The 23,596-nt window shown below is 36.7% G+C and overlaps 1 protein-coding gene across 15 annotated transcripts in view; it reads right to left on the bottom strand.

The window, feature by feature from the left end:
• LOC114454637 (peripheral plasma membrane protein CASK-like) overlaps positions 1-23,596 on the bottom strand; it is a 126,815-nt gene that overhangs the window by 71,124 nt on the left and 32,095 nt on the right. For all 15 annotated transcript variants that reach the window (XM_028435209.1, XM_028435217.1, XM_028435222.1 and 12 more), the window contains exon 2: positions 2,146-2,258. In XM_028435209.1, the coding sequence (XP_028291010.1) occupies positions 2,146-2,258 (113 nt within the window). The remainder of the gene's footprint in view (positions 1-2,145; positions 2,259-23,596) is intronic.

Below are 23,596 nucleotides of genomic sequence, written 5' to 3'. Positions count from 1 at the left end.
CTGTCTCTCATCCTGTCCTTCGCCTTGCCTAAATTCTTTCCATGTCTGTTTATCTTGCCTTGAGTCTGGCCTTCTGTATCATCTCTTCTCTTTCCTCTTATCTTGCCTTGTCTTGGTTTTTGTCTAGTCACTTGTCGGATCTCTTGTCACTCGTCTTGTCCTTCTTCTTGCTCATAATCTTTCATTGTCTTGTCATATATCTTTTCTTGTGTCTTGCCTTTGCTCTTGTCTTATCATATGAAGTATAACGTGTAACCACCACAAAATCTTACTTAAAAACAAAACAAATAAATCAAGAACCAAGATACAAAATAAAATTTTAGGATGTGAAAATAGCGATGCTGCCGTCTGGTAAGCAGTTCCTTAGCCTCCAGGCCCATACTAGCTGACTCCAGAACAGATTTTTTCAACAAGCAACCAGGTTTTTTGAATAATGTACACCTGAACCGCTTCTGACCCCAGTGTGGGCATCAGGGGCAGTCACCTGGTGTCATGTACACAATTTCCTATCTGTGTGCAAGACAATCAATGAGATGCACATCCTGTATAGTCATCCTCACATTACATACCTGGTATATCCTTACACCCTACACACTTATTTGTAACCTTTTACTCAGGGTTCTCACCAGGAATTTTTCACAGCATAGGGAGTGTGGCGTGGGTTGCGGATCTGTACTGGGTGGGTCGCGGAAAGCTGGCCAAAAATAAGAAAAAAATCTTAATGTCTGTCACGTGTGACTTGTCTTTTATTTTGAAAGAAACTTTTCTTTTGACAGGCATACTGTGAAAAGCATGTTGCACAGCAAAATATATAGATTTATGTTTTAAAAAAAGATTATATATGCATGTTTTCAACAGCTATCTTTGAAAAAAAACTAAAATTCGTTGGTTGCGATTTGATGACCGAGGCAAAACGTGGGTCCCAGGGTGAGTTGAGAACCCCTGATTTCAGGACCTCACGATTCAATTCAGGGTGCTACGATTTGATTAATTAATGATTATTAGGATATTAAGGATATTAACAACTATCACAATTTTTTATGCATCTTTTTTTCTTTTCCTCACTTTGTGGCTATTTCATACTTTTAAACAAGCAGGCACATGCAGTCAGGGTAGGCAAGGTAGGCAGTGCCTACCCAGGGTGAATTTAAATGAATGACATATTCATTTTAAAAAAAAAAATAAAAATGTAATTTTTTTTTTTAAATCATAATTTTTTTTTTTTTCAATTTCTGATAGACTACAGTACCGATAAGTTTGAAAGTGTCAGCATTTTTGTGCTTTTCATAGCCCAAATGAGTGACATCACTATGCGCCTATTTCCTGGAACGGCGCTGCACACTCCTGTATTACGAGGAGGAGGACACACCTCTCCCGAAGGCACACTGCTGCTCTGCCTTTAGCGGCTAAAGTTTAGCCCCATATCACGTGAATGGATGTTTGCGCATGCGCAGTCAGTTCCCCACGGACCCACTATGAAAAACCTTTTACGCAAAAAGGCAAATCGCTACCCTGCCTTTGGACGTAACCGTGTTATGTTAATCCAATACGTACGCACAGTGCATAGTGAATACAAAACAGATATCACGTGGCCACATCTAGTGGGCGGGATACCGCCCGGGCAGGATTACACTACAGGTTGGATGACAGCGATGGAGAGGATGAATACATTTTCACAACTTACTTTTGAAGAAAAGCGACAGCTTTTAAAAGATGGGAGACCAACACCTAAGCAACCAGACCTTCAGCAAAAGAAAGGTCAGAAAAGTGTGCGGACTTTCCAAAGTGAATGGTACAGACGGAAGGAATGGCTTTGTGGATGCGCCTCACGGAACCGGCTGTTCTGCTTCCCGTGTTTGCTGTTTGGCGATACATCAATAACAGAATCTTAAATCTTTTTTATGGAGTAGACCTTTAAAATAGTTGTAGATGTTATCTGGTGGACTAATAGTTTTTATCAGTTGTTGTTGACTATACAGTTTCACTAAACCAAAGATAGATAAAAACTAAATGCCAACTGATGAGAAACCAAAGACAGCAGCAGAAAAAAGACTAAACTCCAGAGAACATCTGAGTGATGATGAGTCTGGTAAACTTTCCAAACACGTGACTGTGGGAGAAACCAAAGAGATACTCCAGCCTTACCCTCGGTGCTGAGTCCAGGACTGGAGGTAAACTGGGCCACGTCCACAATTTTGACAGCAAACTGCTGCCCTGTGTCTCTGTTGATGCATCTTCTGACCACGCTGAACGGACCCCTGATCAACACAGAAACAAAAACAACCATTCAGAAGGAGTTTCAGGAGAGTGTCTCCATCATCTCAGAAAGAAACACACTTTAAATCAGGGGGTGTCAAACTCATTTCAGTTCAGGTGCCAAATACGGACCAGTTTGATTTCAAGTGGGCCACAGATTATCGGTGGGAAAACAAGAAATTTCAACAATCTTCTCTACTTTGCACTTCTACCGTCAAAAAATAAATAAAGTATGTAAAGCACTGACAATGTTAAAGCAATAAGTGACAGATATCAGTCCCTGCAGGTTCTTCACCTAAATTTACTTGATTTTGTGATTTATTCTTATTTAATTTGGGGAAATCTTGTGGAATAATTTGAGTTAAATTGCAGGATTTTCTAAAAAAAAAAAAAAAAAAAAGAGTTCTTTCAACAATCAGCTTTTAAAATTGATTGCCATCATGTGATATAAATGTGGGCCCCTGCAAATATTGTTTCATTGAATTTGTGTATTTGGAGAGACTGCAATATCTACAACCAAATTACCGTATTTTTCGGACTATAAGGCGCACCGGATTATAAGGCACACTATCAGTGAATGGGTCTGACTGGGTCTATTTTCATACATAAGGCGCACCAGACTATAAGGCGCACCGGTTTGTTGTTGTTGTTATTATTATTATTAAGAGGTATTAAGCGAAACTAAATAGTCACATAAGTCAAACTTTATTCAACTCATTAACAATAACTCTCAACATTGCTCAGGATTAACACATAAAATACAGAACAATACACTCACTTTTTCAGTTCAGTATGTTGAAGCACAGTACTGGTACATATCACTCCATGAGGTGTCTGACTACGTTAGCCCTAAAGCACCAAAAATCCATAGTTTACCAAAGTTGTACTAAAACATTTTGACATATTAATTTCATATATAAGGCGCACCTGATTATAAGGCGCACTGTCAATTTTTGAGAAAATTAAAGGATTTTAAGTGCGCCTTATAGTCCGAAAAATACGGTAGTTATTAGTTTACACATTGATTCTTCATGTTTTTGCTATAATTTTTACTTTATCCTGCAGGCCAAATTGGACGCCCTAAAGGGCCGGAATTGGCCTCTGGGACCCAAGTTTGACACATGTGCTTTAAAACATTAAATTACACTTAGGTTAAAAACAAGAGAAATATAAGGACACAATAACATTTGAGTCAATAAGTTGAAAAGCCCTGTCCCATTACTGTTTGACCATGTTATGCTAGCACCGCTATGTGAGAAACCAGAGGTCTCCAACTTTTTTCAGGTCAAGACCCTATTTTTATATCACAAATTTCTGGCTTTTTTCACCCAAAAAATTAGTTTTTTGATCACGTTTGTTATATTGTTTTACAAATATAGAGTAGTGAGGATTAATATACCAAGTAACAATAAGTGCCAGCTCAGATTTTATTATACTGCATTTTACTTTAACTACATGTATATTTGAGAAAGTGAAAGTATAGAATATAGTTGTTTGAGATTGTGTGGTGTTTTAATATGTATATATATATATATATATATATATATATATATATATATATATATATATATGCTCTGAGCTGTCTGCCTCTTCCTGCACTGCATGTCTATTTATGTGATATTATGTATTGTTTTTCTTTAATAATGCAAAATAGATAAATAAAAATGAATAAATACAATTCAAAATAAAATAAAAAAATGTATGTATTTATTTAAAATTTTGAAAATATAACAGAAAAATAAATAAATGTAAAACCCAAGGGTGAAAAAGCCTGTGCTAAGCTAACTCCAAAGAAAATACAACACATTTAGCATCTGCAATATGTGAAACGCCTGAAAAATGACAGAGCTTGGAAGAAGACGGCTGCTGGAGTCAAAAACCAAATCATAATTGACAAGAAAAACAACAACACAAGCTTTGAAAATAGAGCAGAAAAAAGCTTCTCAGAGGAGGAAAAACTATTATTGATGCGTCAGAGAGATCCCGTCTCTCTGTAGTATTCAGGAAACAAAAAAAAGTGGACAACCAATGTTTGACACTGTTTCCAGTGGAGAGAAGAAATGATGAGTGAGTGAAAACAGTGGCATCAGTCAGAGATGATGATGCACTTCACACTCACAGCATCAGGACCAGCTGATCATTAACGCACACTGAGCAGAGGGACATGAAACAAGCTGCTCAGTGTCGAACACACACACACACACACACACACACACACACACACACACACACACACACACACACACACACACACACACACACACACACACACACACACACACACACACACACACACACACACACACACACACACACACACACACACACACACACCATCTGCTTACTCTTCAGGATTCAATGATTTATTCTTCACATTGAAGCATGTAACTTATTTATTATTTATTTATTCACTCACTTTTTCATGAATAAAAGTCGAGGTAAATCAGGTAAAAACTAAAGGAGAAGATGAACTCCAGCAGGAGAAACTCAGGCATGAGGTCAAACAGAGCTTTCATTAGTAACTCAGTCTGGTTCTTCTACAGGCGTTATTTTTCCTCCACAGCTCAGTAAATGTCAGGCCTGGCCCAGGGCTACACTGTGCTGATGCTGTGGAACAACAACAGAAACCCCCGGGACTAAGAAGAACCAACGGGGTCACAAGTCACAAACACAAGGTATGAGCTGATTTAGAAAACTTTAAGGGGACATAGAGCAGTGTTTCTAAAATGGGGGTATATGAACCCTTAAAAGGTACACAATGGCTCTACAAGGTACTAGAGAGAGAGAGAGAGAGAGAGAGAGAGAGAGAGAGAGAGAGAGAGAGAGAGAGAGAGAGAGAGAAAGAGAGAGGAAAATTTACAAATATACAGTAACCCCAGGCGTTAGATCGTTAGATGAGTTGAAATTATAAAAACTATAGAAACAAGAAGACAGTTATCAACATCCCCCGCCAGACTGGTTCTCAATATAACTCACAACCTTTTTGTAAATGTCCTAAATCTAAGCACTTAGATGTATACATATTATCACATCAGAATATAAAATTAGTACAGTAACTATCCTAAACAATTTGTAAGAAAAGCTGTCCCCTTTGAAGATACCTTGAACAGAGAAAAAAAAATGGCACAAGGGCAATATTTTTATTTATTTATTTATTTGATAGGGACATTGCACATTAATGAACATCAGTGTAAAACAAATGTAAATATGCCGGATTATAGCTACAAAGCTAGCTCCGGAAAGAATATTTGCGCACTTCTCGTTTTCGAACTCCATCAAGGTATTGATACCCTGAAACCACACACTAAATTTGGTTATCCTATCTTAAAGCAGAACTAAGTAACTTGTGCTTAGCGCTCCCCCTAAAGGTCCCTTTTGGTTATGTCACTGTCGTATACACTCCACACCCACGAGACAGTGAGACGGGCAGTGGGAGGCTTCCTAAACATATCGAGGTAAAATCAAAGCAGTTGATCTTGAATAAACCTACATTCTGAGTGAACTCATCTTTTAGTAACTCAGTAAGCTAACCATTTATACCGTCAGACGGTGCTGTTTATGACAAGTGACCAAAAAGCACCACTGTATTCCAGCGACTCATCATGGGCGATTGAAGTGACTGCAGTCGCTACAGTCGCGTTCGATGTGAACACACCTTTAGTGTGTATTGGGCTGTCATAAAGCAGTACGTGTTGTCACGAAAACAGAGCTGCGAGACTGCCACTGGGTTGGAGGCAGGGAAAGTTGCAAGAGCTGTTTTCTGGCCAGAGACAGCGGGGGGGGGATGAAAGCCCCCCCGATCACCCCATAAACACTTGTATTACCCTCACAGGGACCATGAGACGGATTTATTATGGTGAAAAAGTTACTTAGTTCTGCTTTAAATGGTTTCTGAGAAAAGCTGTCCCCTAGTTTGAAGAAGGCAATAACTTCATGTGCTTCTCATTTTCGAACTCCATCAAGGTATTGATACCCTGAAGCCACACACCAAATTTGGTAATCCTATCTTAAACAGTTTCTGAGAAAAGCTGTCACCTTTAACTCGGACAGACGGAGCTCAAACCTATATCCCCCTTCACACTTTGTGGCTGGGATAAAAAAATCTATTCAGGAGCCACTAAATCAGTGTTTTTCAAACTTATTCTTTTAAAGAAAATTAAAACACACAATCTTAAACAACTGTATTTCTTAGCGTTAGCCACAATGCTAGCTCCTCAGCCTTATGTTTAACAGCAAAGCTACGATAGAAATGTGTCATGTGACCCCAAAATATTATTCATGAAACTTTTAATTACCGCCAACCAGGGATGTGGATTTCCATGAATCTGATGATACGATTTGATTCACAGTTTGTATGTCACGATGCATTATATCCCAATACTCAATACGACATACATCGCGATATCAATAAATACAAATTTCACCTTTACAAGTCCAAAATGGTATGAAATACAATTTATTGGGATTGATACGATAAATACACGGTGAAATGTTGCAATATATCGCCAAATCAATTTTTTCTTACACCTTTGCTGCCAACCAACACACGTTTTGCACTAAATCCCGTGCAGCAGCGTGATTTAATGCTTCAGGGATGACGTGTCACCAGATAAACTGATCTCCAGTTCAGCTATTACACCATTAACTAAACCTGTCTTTGTACCAGAGCCTTTTCACATTGAAATGCGGTCATCATAATCTGAACCAATGCATTAAAAACACACTTCATATGAAGCTCTGCATTAATTTTCAATCACAGGATAACATCATCACTATTCTTGTTACAACATTAACACGCAGTGAAAGATTTTGAAAACGATTATGGGGTAAATGGCACATATTTGTTTTCAGTCAGACGTTTTCCAGAGAAAAATAGTGTTTAAATGTGTGATATTGTCGAAAAACATGTGTGTGGAGCATTGTTGTGTCATGTTGGGACAAGATTTTAAATAAAGAACAAAAAAATAAAAGTTTCAGATTGCTTTCTGTATTACAAAACATGAATTCAGTTTTTTTTGTCCATTTTCTGTGATCATGGAAAACCAGATGCCCTACACGTAAAACTCATTAGAAGACGAATAGTGTCCTTTAGGGGCCTCCTTAGGTTTTTCTTTAATTTGTTTTAATGCTAAGTTGTTAAAATGTTTAAAGCTGATATCCGGAGTTTCTGAGAAATCTATGTATTGTTTATGTATGATTCTTTTGAAATGCGATAAAAGTACTTAACTAGTCTTTTACTATGGTCTACTGCCGGTGGTCATTCATATACATTAATGTATATAAGCCCCTCCTTCGTCCTATAGATCCCTATACAAATGGAAAAGATCGCCGAGTGTACCCAGCCAATAGGCTTTGACATCCTGAATTTGAGACTGTCAATCAAAGTGAATGTGGAACTGTGCACGGAAACAAGGCGGCAAACAGGTAAATATGATTTTGGCTCTTAAGTGATCCATAGACCTATATCAATGTGACCCAATGCGACCATGTTATGTTCCGCGATGCACATGCAGAAAAGTAGAGGCGTGGCTTCTGGTAGATTGGGAGAGGCAGTGGGAGGAAGTGAGGCTGTTTAGGGCGGGACATCGAGACGCTTCTCAGAAACTCCGGATATCAGCTTTAAGGATTGATTGCTTACGTTTGCAAAATGAAAGGTTTCATGACTCAGAAAGACCCGGAGAAACTGTTCCATGATTTCATCTCCAACAGAGTGGACCACTGAAATGGTCTTCATCAAACAACAACAGCAGGTCCAGAACCAATGTTATATTTTCATGGATAAAGTGTGTGAAACTCTGCTTTTTGGAAGATCTGTTGTAGGTGAAGAAGGTTTTTGTGGCTTCGAATGAGGCTCAGCTGCACCAACATCCGCCATCATGGCTTTTAGAAGCCGTCAGCTGCGGACGGACTCTTCAGCACTCCTCAGAGAAATACCAGGAAGTGGGACGAGTGGAAAAGAGACGAGGACAGGAAGAGAGAGTCAAAGAGTCCGACCCCAGTCTCAATTAGTCATTAGTCAGAATGAAGACAAAACTAACCACGCTAATAACCATAATGGACAAATACACAGGAGAGGGTTCTCATCACATCACTGACAACTTCCATCAGCAGATCAACACAAATATGATTGTCTCATCAGAGGAATTAACAATGTTCATCTCAGCATTTAGAATAAGGACCAGTGTAAACAGGAGAGAACAAACGGGGTTTGTTTGTTTATCGTCTATTTGTGTGGTTTTGTGAGTTTTGAGTGATTTAGTGTGAGGTTTTTGAGTGATTTTGTATATTTTTTGAGTCATCACATGTGTTTTTGTTAGCATTTTGTGTGTTCTTGAAGTCATTATTTGTTTTTTTGATTATGTTTTGCATGTGTTATTGTTGAATCATGTGTTTTCTGTAGTGTTTTTAGTTTGTGTCGTCAAATTATGTGTTTTCAGTGTCATTTTCTGTATTGTTTTGTGTATTTTTCTGTCACTGTGGAACTTTTTGTTGTCATTTTCTGAGTCATGTGTGATTTTGTTATCATTTTGTGTGTTCTTTGAGTCATTGTTTTTGATATAATTTTGTGTGCTTTATTGTCAAATCTTGTGTTTTTTCTATAGTTTTGTGTGTTTTCGGCACTAATGTTGGCCCTAATAAGATGACGTATTAAGTTCATATACAGTAAAGTAAAATAAAAAATCTGGGCACGATGTTTTTAAAGTCGCAATATTTTAAGAATTAAGTTGTAATTTTATGAGAACAAAGTTGTAATGTTATAAGAATAAAGTTGTATCTTAATAAAATCAGAATTTTATGAGATTAAAGTCATAATATTTCAAAAATAGTTGTAATTTTATGAGGATAAAGTTAAAATGTGTGTGTTGTGGTCATTCGTGCGTTACAGAGAATGTGGAACATTTAGTGAGATTATATTTGTCTTTATGTTTCACACACGGTGAAATACATCATCACCACTGTTATCACTTTACGGATTTTAAAGACACTTTCCAGATGTTTGTGTTCGATCTGATCACAGAACCAGACTGATTTGGAGCAAATAGCCTCTTTTATTGTGAAAGAGGAAGTGGATGGAAGTGGTCGACTTCAGGGCTATAGGTGTTAATGGTGTTCACTTGAACAGGAAATTCTGACCATTACATGTTTTTTAAAATGAGACTTTATTCTTGTAAAATTATGACTCTATTCTCAAAATATTACGACTTTAATCTAAGAAAATTACAACTTTATTCGCAAAATATTACCACTTAATCTAACAAAATTAATTATTCCCAAAATATTATGAATTTAATCTTGTCGTGCTCAGATTTCTTATTTTAATGTGGCCCTAATACACTGTGGTAAACGAGTGTCCAAATGAGTTTTTTCTGTGTTTTAGCTTCAGTGAATGAGACGTGGAGGTGGGAGTAAAGAAACATAATGACCTTTGCTCTGTGTAGGCCTGTGGTGCTGGTGAAATACGACCACCTGTGTGGAGAAGAGACGCAGAGAGGAGAAATGCATGCGTTCCCTGTGCTTCACGTCTGGAATTTACTGCAACATCAGAAAGATAGGGTGTCTCACATCGCACGTTTTTTATTCTCGTGTGTGTGTGTGTGTGTGTGTGTGTGTGTGTGTGTGTGTGTGTGTGTGTTGTTAAAGCTGATTTAAAGCTGTGCGTCTCACCGACTTCATAGAGCATCAATCACACCGTGTCTCATTCCACAAATGTCACCACAAGCTTCAAATATTACTGCACACATATCAGACTCATTGCGACACACGCACGCACACGCACACGCACACGCACACGCACACGCACACGCACACGCACACGCACACACACACACACACACACACACACACACACACACACACACACACACACACAGAGCTCAGATTCTTCCGATCTGTTTGCAAACCTCAGAAAAACACTCAATAAATGACTGGATGTACATACTAGAAGCAAATCCTCCATGAAGCCTCATTGACATGCAGTAGTTTAACTGGAAAAACAAAACGTCTTTTTTTTTTTTTTTTTTTTACATATTTCAGGGTTTTCTGTGACAGTCTGTGCAGAGGCTGCTTCATATTTCCAGCTGACGGAAACAGAAACATATCAATATATATTGATATTTTTGCCCTTTTGCTAAATGCTATAAACTTCATACCTCCACCAAACAGAAAACCCACACACTGAAGTCATCTAAACATCACAATGTGATGTCTTCACACCTAATCATCAGCTCTGGTCATGTTGCCATGGTATAATCTTCAAACAAAGAAGAAAAGGAACAAATATGCAAAATCACCACCGTCTTCAATCAGATGATAATTTAATAAAGAAAGAGTGTCATTTGGATTCAGTGAGACTTTCATGCTAATAAAAGCTAATCAATCTGTACATATATTAACTGGCCGCTCAGAGGAGCACGTTGAATATTCACTTTGCATGTCACAGCCGTCAGGTTGGAAGATAGAATTGAATTAAATTGACCGTTCTTTGTTCTTTAAAAGCTGGAAATGTGCAGGATTGTGGATTTAATGTGAAAGGATTGGCAGATCTGAGACGTCAGAAAACACTTCTTTTTTCATACAGTTCTCACTCAGCGTCTGTTTGATCAGCTGGAAGAAAGGAAAGTGACCGAGAAAAGATTTCACACAGCACAAAACGACCGCTTCAGTTACAACATTTAGACATTTTTTGTAAAAAGTTGATGTCAATATTGTTCTATTAGAATTTTTTGGGGGGGAATTAAAACATTTATTTTAATAACCCAGGGGAAAAAAGGTGAATATATTAACACTGTTTAAAAAAAAAAAAAAGAAATAATAATAAATTTGTTTTCCCCATTCTTAAGCAAACCAAAAACAACATGGCGTCGCTGGTGGTAATAAAAAAATAATCGACTCAGATGCAGTCGATTATTCCTTTATTTTTATTATTTATTTGTTTAACTAAACACTTTTCCTTCCCCCTTTTTTCTTTTTTAATGTATTACTAATTATTTGATTTACTTATTTATGTTTTTCTTCTTTTATGAATAGCCGGCTACAATTATTACTTAATTTTTTATTTTTATTTCTTCCCTATCGCTTCCCCCCAAACACACCGTGTATTGCAATGTCATAAATATTTGTAAATAATTTGATATAAGTAACAATTTTTTGTTTCGTTTTCATCTTGCATGTTGCAATTTTTTAGACATTTTTACGATCTGAAAAAATCTGCCAGTTCTCGCCAAACGCAGTGGTTTTCAACCTTTTCAAAAACAGGTTAAAAGTGACCAAAAAAATGGTGGAAAAGGTGATGAAATTGTATTTTAAAAACAGCAGAAATTGGTTAAAAGCTAAAGACAGACAGAAAAAGTGGTGAAAAAGGATCAATATTGGAACAGTTAGTTTAAACTGGCAAATAATTGGCATGACAAATTGTGCATGTGATTAAATTGGCAAAAATAAGCATGAAATATGGTGAAAAGAGGTTAAAAGTGAAAATAATGGGTCAATATATGCAACATTAGGTAGAAAAGCAATTGTGAAATTTGATGAAGTGGCAGAAATGAGAGTAATGTAATAAAAATGCATTAAAAAGAGCAAAAATATGGCAAGAAAAAGTGATAAAAAAGGTTAAAATATGGAGTTTGGTGTAGTTGCAGAAAAAAGGTAAAAATAAGCAAAATTGAGCTCAAATAGTTCAAAAAAGATTCTTAGTTTTTTGAAAGCATCTGGCGACCCCCTCCCAGTGTCTCGGGACCCCCAGGTTGAGAACCCCAGGCCTAACGGATGATTCTAGTTTAACATAAATCACCTGTAAAATAAAAGTACAGATTTTTAAAACTTGGATAAATGTCCCCTTTTCAATTAAATTATCACATAATTTTATTTAAATAGAAATTGGTCACAAAATTGAGTAAATTTAAAGTGAAGATCCTGTTGGGACTGATATCTACCACTTATTGCTTAGATATTGTCAGTTTCTTATATATTTTGTATTTTGTGTAAACTACTATAGGGTGAAATAATGTTGAAATGAATAATTTTGCCGCATAAAATCTGTGGCCCACTTAAGATCAAACTGTACCATTTTTGGCCCGTCAACTAAACTGAGTTTGACACCCTTGCAATAAACTTTTGGGAGAAATGTGACAATATCTCATCATTCCTACAGTCGATGATGACTTCAGCAGCATTCCCACTGCTGTCGGAAAGCAGAAAATGAGGAAACTGGAACGAGCAAAAATAATAAAGTGGGGGAGAGTTTCCTCTCCATCCTGTCTTTTCTTCCTCGGACACTGCGGTTATGTAAGGATTCAGAGCTGGGAAGCTTATTTAGGCTCCCTTGAGGATTAGGCATAAGCCTGGACACGCTAGCACCTGCAACACACACACGCACACACGCGCGCACGCACGCACACGCGCACACACACACACACACACACACACACACACACACAGTGGTAGATTCTCTTTGATGTGCAGCAGCAGTCAGCCGTTGGGTTGAGGAGGATAAATGACATTAGTGTGAACAGTCCAGGCCACATACATCAAAGAACAGCCTGAATATTCCACGTCGCCGTGCGCTGGGACCAGAATTGTAGGGAAGACGAGATGCGAGGCTCAGATGACTGATTGTAGCAGTCGCTGATTCCCATGGGGGAGTGTATTATCAGTGATGAAATAAAGAACATCTATAGTCACATGACTGTACTGGCACTAAATCTCTCCTTAGGTTAAAAAACAATATAATAATCTATTCTTTTCTTTCCAAATAGGCAAAATCTTTCCAGTCTACAAAGAGAATGGTTGATAAATATACAGGCTATGTCTCATCATTTAAAGGAAATGCATAGGATGCAACTAACAAGGATTAGAAAACTGGTAAATTAGATTAAATCTTTCAACATGTTGTTAAAGAACAAGCTTTATAATTTCAATTTAAGCTTTTTCTCCTGAGATTCCTTAGTTAGTTATTTTGGATAATATGCAGTTATAAAAAGCTCACATACAGTATCATGTTGTTCTATTATTTTGCCATATTTCACTTACTGTGTTGAAGTGTGGGGAAACACTTTTTTTTTTTTACCATTTATTTTGTTACAAAAAAGAAATATCAGAATTATCTACAAAGCTGGTTTTAGAGACCATATAAATTCATTATTCGTCAAATCAGGTTTATTAAAATGTAAAGTGAACTGCAAACATAAGTTTTTATGTTTAAAGCTAAAAGCAGATGTATTCTAAGGTTATTTTGTGGGTGTGTCTGAGGATGATGATGATCACATGCTTGTTTATTGTTGGTGTAAGGTTGCGGAATGCTCAAGATAATTGATTTGAAGGTTTGTACAAACAAATATATATATATATATATATATATATATATATATATATAGAGAGAGAGAGAGAGAGAGTATATATATATATATATATATATATATATATATATATAATTCTTTTTTTTTTTCAATTTAAGAAATGTATAGGGCAAGAAAAATCAGCCAATTTGCTTTCGAAAGTTGACTCGTGAAACTGTGATTTACAATTCTAAAATGATGAAATTATTAAAATATTAGTTATTCTTTATCAGCAGGAAATCCACAATCTTAATAATATCTAAAAAAAAATTATTTTAATTGGGATGTTTCTCACTTTCATCCGTCTTTAAAATGAATAACATGTCATTATTTTTGTTTTAAATAAGTTATTATTTAAAACAAATAGGATATTAAGGGCCTATACTATGAAGATACATAATTATATCCTGGATGTATCTCTGTCTGTTCTATGAATCTAGATGACAACTCGCTAAATTAAGCGAGGTGATTTCAGCCTGGCTACGTGTGCGCTCCTGTGGCAGAGGTGAATATTACAGCGTCAGACCAATCACAATCACAGAGAAACTGGAGAGCAACTTTCGTCACAATTGAGGAATAATTCTTTAAAAATATGAAGAATTAAACTCCCTAATTCAGACCAAAGACAACACTGTTGCTGCAGTAAAAGTAGTAAATAATTAATGCAGGAATTGATGAGTGTTAATGATTAAATTAGTGAAATTATAAATGGAGAATAAACAGACACTCTGATCAGTTTCACTTTCACCTTGTCTGTGGCTCTGATGCTGCGTTCATGCAGATCAGCCTAAATGATCAGGTGGAATATATTTATATTTCATATTGTCTTACAGGACTGTGGATCTCAGAATCACCACAGAAAACATTCATGAATTAATTAATGTATCAGTCTGAAAGCGTCTGATGCACGCAGGCTTTATCAGCTGACTTATTTGACTTTATCAGTCCATCAGATAAAAATCTATACTATGTTTCCTATAGGATGTCATCGGTAAATGAAAGGATAAATATTCTCACATCAGATCAACACAGAGACGTGTTCAGAATGATCCTCCTTTGATTGAACAGGTCGCCTTCTAAGAGAACTGATTGGTCAGGAGGCGGGACTTTAGTACTCGCTCAGATCCTAGCCAGAACAAAACCTGGTCCAGACCAGGTTAGTCATTCAGCCTAAGTTACCATGGTGATTTAGCACCGTAAGACGTTAGCGAGCTTCGTAGTCCAGCACACACTGATTCAATCCTGGAAGTTAGCGCTTTAAGAGGAAATCAAGCTTCACAGTAGAAGCCCTTAAGTGTTCAATGTTTACAATGCACAGACAGAAATGGTCTGTCAATATATGGTGTAAACGGAAAATATGAACGTATAAAATAGTTACGAGGTAGAGTCTTATGTGAAGTATAATCTAATTAAAATGCAGAGATCATTACGTGCACTGTTGCGCTCAAGGAACTTTACCCCTCACCATAGAGTCTACTACGTTTAATGCCATTCCTTAGGAACACAGATTGTGTTTGTTGTGTTACGTTGGTGAAATTGAAAATTAGATACTTTTTTTATTTTACCGTTTCATTTATGATGATTTGAGAGATTTGCTTTTTAGGAAAATTTCCCTGATTAATACCGACTTTTTCTGGTTTGATGATTAATTACGAAAAACTTGAGTTCTGTTATAGAAGAGCAACCTTCGCTATATACGATTTTGTTTGCAAAGCTTGGAAGAAAATACAGTGTACTGTTTACTATTGAGCTGTGAATAGATCATGAAACGTGGTTTCTGTTATGCTTTTGCTCTATATTTTATCTGAGGGACACTGCAAATGTATCTCTGGTGTCTTATAAACCTATGAGGGGTGGACACTTTGTGCATTTACCTTATCTATTTATCTATCTATCCATCTAATATCTTAATATATTGTTAATATCTCCAATAATTGGTATTATCAATTTCAGGGTTCTCACCAAAACATTTTCACAGCATAGGGGGATTGCGTGGTGAGGGTCAAATTTAGTGAAGTCAAGCTCAAGTTGTTTTTTTAAAATCTTTGTTACTGCCTTACTTAAAAGCCAAAACGTATTTGTTATTACAGGGGGTAGGATCATATATATATAAATAAAAGTTTATACTTCCTCCTACTCCTTTTCAAACATGCAGGCTTCAAGTGCATGATTTTATAACCTTTCATTCTCACTTTGCTTTGTTTGTTTCTTTTTAAATTACTATTATTATTATTATCATTTTCATTTTGGGAAATACACTGCCGTTATGTTCATGTTAAATTAAATCAAATCAAATGGTGAGGGGCAGTAATACTGGGAGTCTGCCAGGGCAATTAAATGAAAAGCACAGATTTTACTACCGTGCACGCCTGGGAGTCCCTTTTGTGTCCAAGTGTACAACAATAATTACGACGGTACCGATTAAAAAAGATAACAACAACAGAAAATCCTCCCTTTGTTGCTGAAAACTGAATGTATGGGAGCAAAATACCAACGTCGGGGGCTCCTACGCTCAACAGTGCTGGTGAGAACCCCGGATTTGTTACATATTTATCAAAACAGCAAATATTGTGTTTGTTGTGTATAGTGTTTTCAGCAGCTCAGCTTTAAAGTAGAATTCCCCTGTTACAGATGGTGTGATTATCAACTAGGGATGCACCGAATATTCGGTGGCCGTATATATTCAGATGAATATTGCAAAACAAGCCGTATTCGGCCTTCGGTGGAGTGAATTAAAATCAAGGCCGAATAGTAGCGTGTGACGCAATGACGTAATCAAACAACGTGATATAGTCAGAAAAGTGTGCGCGTTGCTGCAGAACCAGAGTAACAGGAGCAGCAGCAGCAGCTCCTCCTTTCCGCACACAAACACAGCCAAACTCTCTCCTTTCCGCTCTCTGTTGATCCTTCACCGCGTAAAAGTTGGAAACCGTCCATTTCCACAACCGAGTCCGTTGTTAGCGCTGTGAGCCACGTGAACATCCCCTTCGTTTCCTCCTTACACTACACCGGGTCTCGCTGCATAGACTGGTGTAGCATTAGCACGGAGTGCTAAGAGCTGATGTGTGTAAACAGTGGGTCCGTGGCTCCAAGCAGTGACTCCCAACATGATCGGCAGCAGAAAAAAGTAGTGCAGTTTGCATTTACATATATGGCAATAAAGTATAATACTAACCCTAACCCTAACCGCAGTGTTGTTTTAGCTGTTAAAAATGTATGAAGAGGGAGGAGCTCACATTCTGGGAGGCGTGTTAGATGATGTCACCTGCCAATGTGGACAAAATCTAACTCGCCCGTTTAAAGCTGACTTTTTACAAAATGTGGAATAACAAGGGAGGGAGGAAACAGAACTTTGTCCCTCTGAATGAGGCTAAAGGGATGTATTATTATTACCATTATAAAGTGATTTTTTCATCATACCTCCCCTTTAATGCACTTTAATTTTTTTTTGGAATGCATGTTTTGTTGTATTTGAAAGCCTAATATAAATGAAAAACTTTGTTGTGCTTTTTTTTTGAAAAGCAAAGGCTACTGGAATACGTATTTAAAAAATGTCATAATATTCAATAAACATTTACTTTCTTTAGAAAAAATGTCTAAAAATGTATTCTAGGCTATTTATGCACTATTAAAAAAAATAGTGAAAAACTTAATAACCGCATTCGATATTCGGCATTCGGTCAAGCGTTTATATTTTATTCGGCTTCGGCCACAAAATTTCATTTCGGTGCATCCCTATTATCAAGTCTTAGCATTCATGATCATGTTGGTTGGACCCCCAGTGCTTAAGTGGCTTTTACATCCAAAGTGAAAGAAGTCAAATATAAATGTATTAATATATATATATAATAACCAGCTCAGGGAGCTTTAAATCTATCACTGTGAGACCATCCTCTACAGAGAAAAACTCCCACTCCTCTAACTGAGTTTTTCTAAGACCAGCCACCAGGGATGTAACGATTAATCGTAAGGCAGTTAAAAATTGATTCATAGGTATCACGGTTGATATCGATTTTCTGAAAATTGAATCGCAGTATTTTTTTTAACCAGCAGAGGGCGCTATCCACAAGTGTAGGCGGCGAGCGGAATCTGCTAATACTTTCTTTCTGGCTGCCTTCTACTCTTAAATATGTTAATAAATGATTCATTACCCCTTTAGCACCGAAAGAATATCTGTAATATTACTTGAATATCTGTAAAAGTCACGTTTTTCTATTAGCTCTGTCTGCTAGCATAGCTTCTCTTCTTTACTGCAAGATATCTGCATGCCAACCGACCACTGTGTTACCAGCGCCCTCTGCTGGTCCAAACAAATATGACGTAAATCAGTGCAATCGTTTTTTTTTTTTTTTTTTAAAGTCCAATTGTTAAGGCACAAAATAAATTTTCAGTTGCACTTTTAAAAGAAAAAGAACTATTATGCAGTTTTGCATTGTTTATTATAGAACCAAAATTTAAATTAATAGGCTTCATTTTCATTTGTATTATTACTTTATTTATTTCATTCAAGATTTATTTTTAGTTAAATTGCATTGTTTTGAATAGTTTATCAAGGAATTATTTTGACAATGAAAAATAAAAGGAAAATAGTACAGCATTTTCTAGTTTTTTTTCCCAAAAAAAAAATTTGTCTACGGTCCCATTTTGTAAAATAAATCGTGAGAGAATCGTATCGTGAACCCAGTATCGTGAATCGAATCGTATCGGGAGTTGAGTGAATCGTTACATCCCTACCAGTCACTAAAACTCAATCTGTTAAAGTAGATTTGTGATGATTGCTAAAAGCACAAAGAGGTTGAAAGAGAAGAGCGAGATGTATTTTTAGGGGTGATTACACAATGCAGAGCAGCCTGTTAATGACGGGAATCACAAAGGATTCATTCAGCAGAACATTCTTTGAGCTCCTGAATCCACGACTCAGACTGCAGAGCTTCAGCACTGACGGATCAATGAAATCAATCCATGGTTTTGATTAACGCTGCAGTGCATTTAAATGATTAAACCCTGAGGTAAGTGCAGCACATTTTCACCAACAGACCAAGCTTTATTCTGTCTGATCGCTGATGCAGAGTTTACGTCTATTCTTCACAGCGATTGATGACCTGGAGGAAGAGACGGACAGGAAGTGGTTCTGCACAACAGTCAGCACAAATAATGCTGCGCAATTTCCTCCAAGACTGAACGTGCATTAATGTGAATGAGTTGAGGGCACGTGCACGTCACACATACGCTCACTACTGGGTGTGTTGGTTTGGGTTCAACGTGAACTAAACAGGGTTCTCACTATGAATGTTTCACAGCGTAGGGGGATTGCAAGGTGGGCTCGCTGGCGGTACTGGTGTGAGTGTTGTAGCGGGGTCCGGAATTTTGAAATTTATAACCATCATTTACAACACGATTTTTTTAAGTAAAGCTAAAGGGTTTTTGTTTGTTTTATTTAATCTTTGTTACTGCCTTAATTTAAAGTCAAAAGTTATTTGTTGCATTGATGAAGGTTAGGGGCGGGAACCTCTGGGTACCTCACGATATGACAATACTGCGATTATCGATATATTGGTCAGAAATCAATCTACGATAATCTATGACATAACAACAAAAAAAAAGATTAAGTGAAAAAATCCAATTTTTATTTTATATCTCTGAAAGACAATAAATAGAAAAAGTGTCCTATGAACAGTGACACTATTTTAGTGCAACATTTCTGTAAATAAGTGTCAACACACTAATGTAAACAAATAAGTATCTCCAATAGTGCTTTATGTAAACAAAAAATAGGGTCTTTCTTAGCAGTGACACTATTATAGTGCAATATTCCAGTAAACAATATATTGTTTCCTCCAACAAACAGTGATAACATTTCTGTGAAGACGTACCTGCACATTTTAGTGAAAAAAAAAAAAAAAAAAAAAATCGATATTTAGTGCGAATATCGATAATTGATCATGCGAAAAAATATTGCAATATATTGCCGTATCGCGATATCGTCACACTTCTACTGAAGGTGATGATGAATGTAGTTAGACTCATGCTTGGTATATATATACACATATACGTATATACACATACACTAACAAATATTCAGAGACAAGAAATAACATTTTATTCTAAAGGCTGATTCAAAGACATGCTTTTCAACTTTAAACTAGGTAATATGTGGGACCTACAGTAATATTAGGACTGTTATAGCTGCATGAGTCCTCGGGGTCTTCAGGTAAATACGGGAGCATCCGAGCAAATCGCCTGTATTAAATTGATGGTGCGGCTGATGAATGTGTTTCTCGGTTATTCAGATTAAAAAGAGAGTTTAAACAACCCGTGTACGCCTGGAGGTCCCTTTTGTGTTTAAGTGTGCCACAATTATTACAACGGTACCGATTAAAAAAGGAAAAAAACAACAGAAATCCATGCACCCTTTGTTCTTTGGTTATTCGGTTTTAAAACCAAATCAAAATAACAAATGAACGGAAACACCAAAAACCAGCGTTATTCTGTATTAAAATGAAAACTTGTTCCGTTTGTGTGATATGAGCTTCCATTGTTGCTGTAGGTTACGTCCAACTACAGTACACAGAGGCGTCGCCCTTCACGTATGTGGGCGTGGTTCCAGCACCTCTAGCTGACACGCCCCCAGTGTTTCAGAGCAGAGAAAAGTGCTTGTTTTTCCATGATTTTGAGACCTTAATTTATATGCTTTTTTTTTCATCTTTCAAATTTGGCTCAGTGGTCAATGACACGTGTTTCTGTTGTGTGTGTGAGTCCTGATACTGAGGCGTGTACGACGCTCTCCTCTGACACCACAGACGTAAACGTAGCCCTGATCTACTTTAGTTTAGAGTTTAGTGGTGAAAGAGCAACGTCAGCAGATTTGTAAATACATTCAAGGTTTGAATAAAGTTGGAGAGAAAAAAAAAAAGCCATGTCGGGAGTTTTAAGAAGTGCTTGAGCCACAAAATAATGTGAGGCTGATACGACTTCAGCAGCTTTTACAGCAAAATAATCAAGAATAAGAGCAAAACTATTTCTGCCAAAGCAACTATCGGTTGATCAATCATTGGAGGATCGACTACAAGCTGCAGACCATGAGTCACGTCCAACACTACAGCACCACCTCTAATACAGTCAACATAATGACCAATATCAGCATTAATACAGGAAATAAACCACAGGTTTGTGTGCTTTTGTTGTTGGCATTTTCCAAATTTTACTGCCATTTTAATGCATTTTTGTTGTTTTGTTGTCATTTTCTACAGTTATGTGTGTTTTAAAAGTCATTTAGTGAATTTTGATTTTGAACTGTCATTGTTGTTTTTATATGTTATTGTTTTCATTCCGTATATTTGCCCGTCATTTTAATGTAGTTCGGTTTTGTGCTTTTGTTGTCATTGTATGAATTTTTCTTTGTATATTTCTTCTACATTTTAGTGCATTTTGTTTTTTTATTTATTCATGTTTTAATTCTGTATATTTACTTGTCATTTAAATGAATTTTGTTTTGTGCATTTTTTTTTTCGTTTTACGTATTTTTGTAGTAATTGCATGTATTTTTCTGTCATTTTGTATATTCTTCTGCATTTTTGTATACTTCTGTTTTTACCCTATATATTCATCTGTCATTTCAGTATATTTTTGGTTCCGTTTTGTGTGTTTTTGTTGACAATTTGTGCATTTTTTGAGACATTCTGCATGTTTTGGGTTGATATTTTGTACATTTTTTTTTGTATTTTTTGTTGTGTATATTTTTCTGTCATTTTGTATTGATTTGTATTCATTCTGTATATTAACCTGTCATTTCAATGTATTTTAGTTTTAGTTTTGTGTGTTTTTGTTTTCAATTTGTGCATTGTGTGTGTGTGTGTGTGTGTGTGTGTGTTTGTGTGTGTGTGTGTGTGTTGTTCAAAATGTAGAAATCTTTGTGCAACAAAAAGCAAGATTTCATTTCAATTTATTTTCCAACACAAAAACCTTTGACTTCCACTTCAGACTGCATCGTTATTTACACACATCAACAAAAACCATGATTGTAAACAATGAAGTACAACTTTACTCTGAGAACTGTGTTTTTCTTACCATTAGCGACACAGAAGTTTGTAAAGGGTTAAAACGGTCACCAGTCAGGTAAACGTATCTTTGTAAAGTGCAGAAATGAAGAAAGATGTTGATGACGCCTGTGCATTTTGTTTGTATTCGTTCTGTTTTTCTTAATCGCTCAATTGGAGTATTTATTTGTATTGTCAATTTAGTTTATTTCATTGGATTTTGCAGTTGTTAGTGGTGAGGAACGAGAGTAGGACTTGACAAGGCTTCTTCTTATCCCTTGTTGAACGAATCAGATGCATTATATTTAGGGATGCACCGAAATTAAAATTTGCGGCCAAAGTCGAAGCGGAATACCGAATGCGGTTGTTTAGTTTTTTACTATTTTTTTTTTTTTTTTTTTTTAATAGTGCATAAATAGCCTAGAATATATTTTTCATTCATATTAGGTCTTCAAATAAAACAAAACATGCATTCCAAAAAAAAATCTAAAGTGCATTAAAAGGGAGGTATGATGAAAAAAAAACTACTTTATAATGGTTTTGCTACAGTGATATACATCTCTTTAGCCTCATTCAGAGGGACATAGTTGAAAAAGTTCTATTTCCTCCCTCCCTTGTTATTCCACATTTTGTGTAAAAAAAAAAAAAAAAAAAAAAAAAGTAGTGACGTCACCTAACACGCCTCCTAGAATGTGAGCTCCTCCCTCTCCAACTATATTACAGCTAAAACCAACACTGCGGTTTAATATAGAATATATATTATACTTTATTGGCATATACTTATGTAAATGCAAACTGCACTACTTTTTCTGCTGCTGATCGTTTTGGGAGTCACTGCTTGGAGCCACGAACCCATTGTTTACACACATCAGCTGTTAGCACTCTGTGCTAATGCTACACTAGCCTATGCAGAGAGACCCGACATTGCTTGTAAACTGAGGTGGAAATGATGAGGATGTTTACGGATTTGTGGCTCACAGCGCTAACAACAGACTTGGTGACGGACGACGGAGAGCGATAAGCGGTAAGGAGAGAGTCTGGCTGTGTTTGAGTGTGAAAAGGAGGAGCTGCTGCTGCTGCTCTGGTTCTGCAGCAACGCACACACCTTTCCAACTCAAAATCACTGCACGTTGTTTGATTGCGTCACACGCGACTATTCGGCCTTGCTTTTAACTCACTAAACTGAAGGCCGAATGTGGCTTTTTTTTGCTTTTTCGGTGAAACCCTACTTATACTGAAATTGCCTTTTTTGTTTTCTTTTATAAAGATTTCCTTTTTTTTTATTTGTTCGTTCAAAATAAAAAAAAAAAAAAACTTAGCTGTTGATCAAAAAATGTTACGGTTTGGAAGAAAATTACATAATTTTTACCTTTTTATTGAATAAAAAAACAACAAATACATCATTATTTTTTGCTATAGAAGTTTTGTTGTAGAAAAATGCAATCAATGCAGCCTCCTTTCTTGATCACGAAAAATAGATAAAAACACGGAATTCACATCATGACACAGCAATCTGAATGTTTTTCTCAAAGTATTAACAACATTAATTATTAGTAACTTCCATTAACATTTTTAAAAAGTGTTCACTGTGACGGATGGAAAAATAAACGAGTTTCTGACCCTGATGCAAACGGGTTTTGATCATTTTGTTCAATGAGCAGCTCTGTGATGAAACTCAGTCAGCGCACACGCACACACGCACATACGCACACACACACACAGAGAACAGGCCTAGTGTGACGTCTCCTGTGAGTCCATATTGATCCTCACACTAGGGACGCTTCTACAAAGCCTGAGTCGCATTCAGCACTCCATACAGGATCTATAGTACACAGTCAGTTGTCTGGAACGTGTGTGTGTGTGTGTCAGAGGAAGTCGATACTTAGCAGAAAGCACTTTCTCTCCTCTACAATAAGTCACAGTGTGATTAGAAAGGCCGTCCGTGCTCCAAGTGAAGCTCCTGCTCATATG

The sequence above is a fragment of the Gouania willdenowi genome, chromosome 21 (assembly GCF_900634775.1).
Source record: "Gouania willdenowi chromosome 21, fGouWil2.1, whole genome shotgun sequence".
Classification (NCBI taxonomy): Eukaryota; Metazoa; Chordata; class Actinopteri; order Blenniiformes; family Gobiesocidae; genus Gouania; species Gouania willdenowi.
The sequence above is the reverse complement of the archived record's forward strand: the minus strand, read 5'-3'. Positions and strand labels throughout refer to the sequence as shown.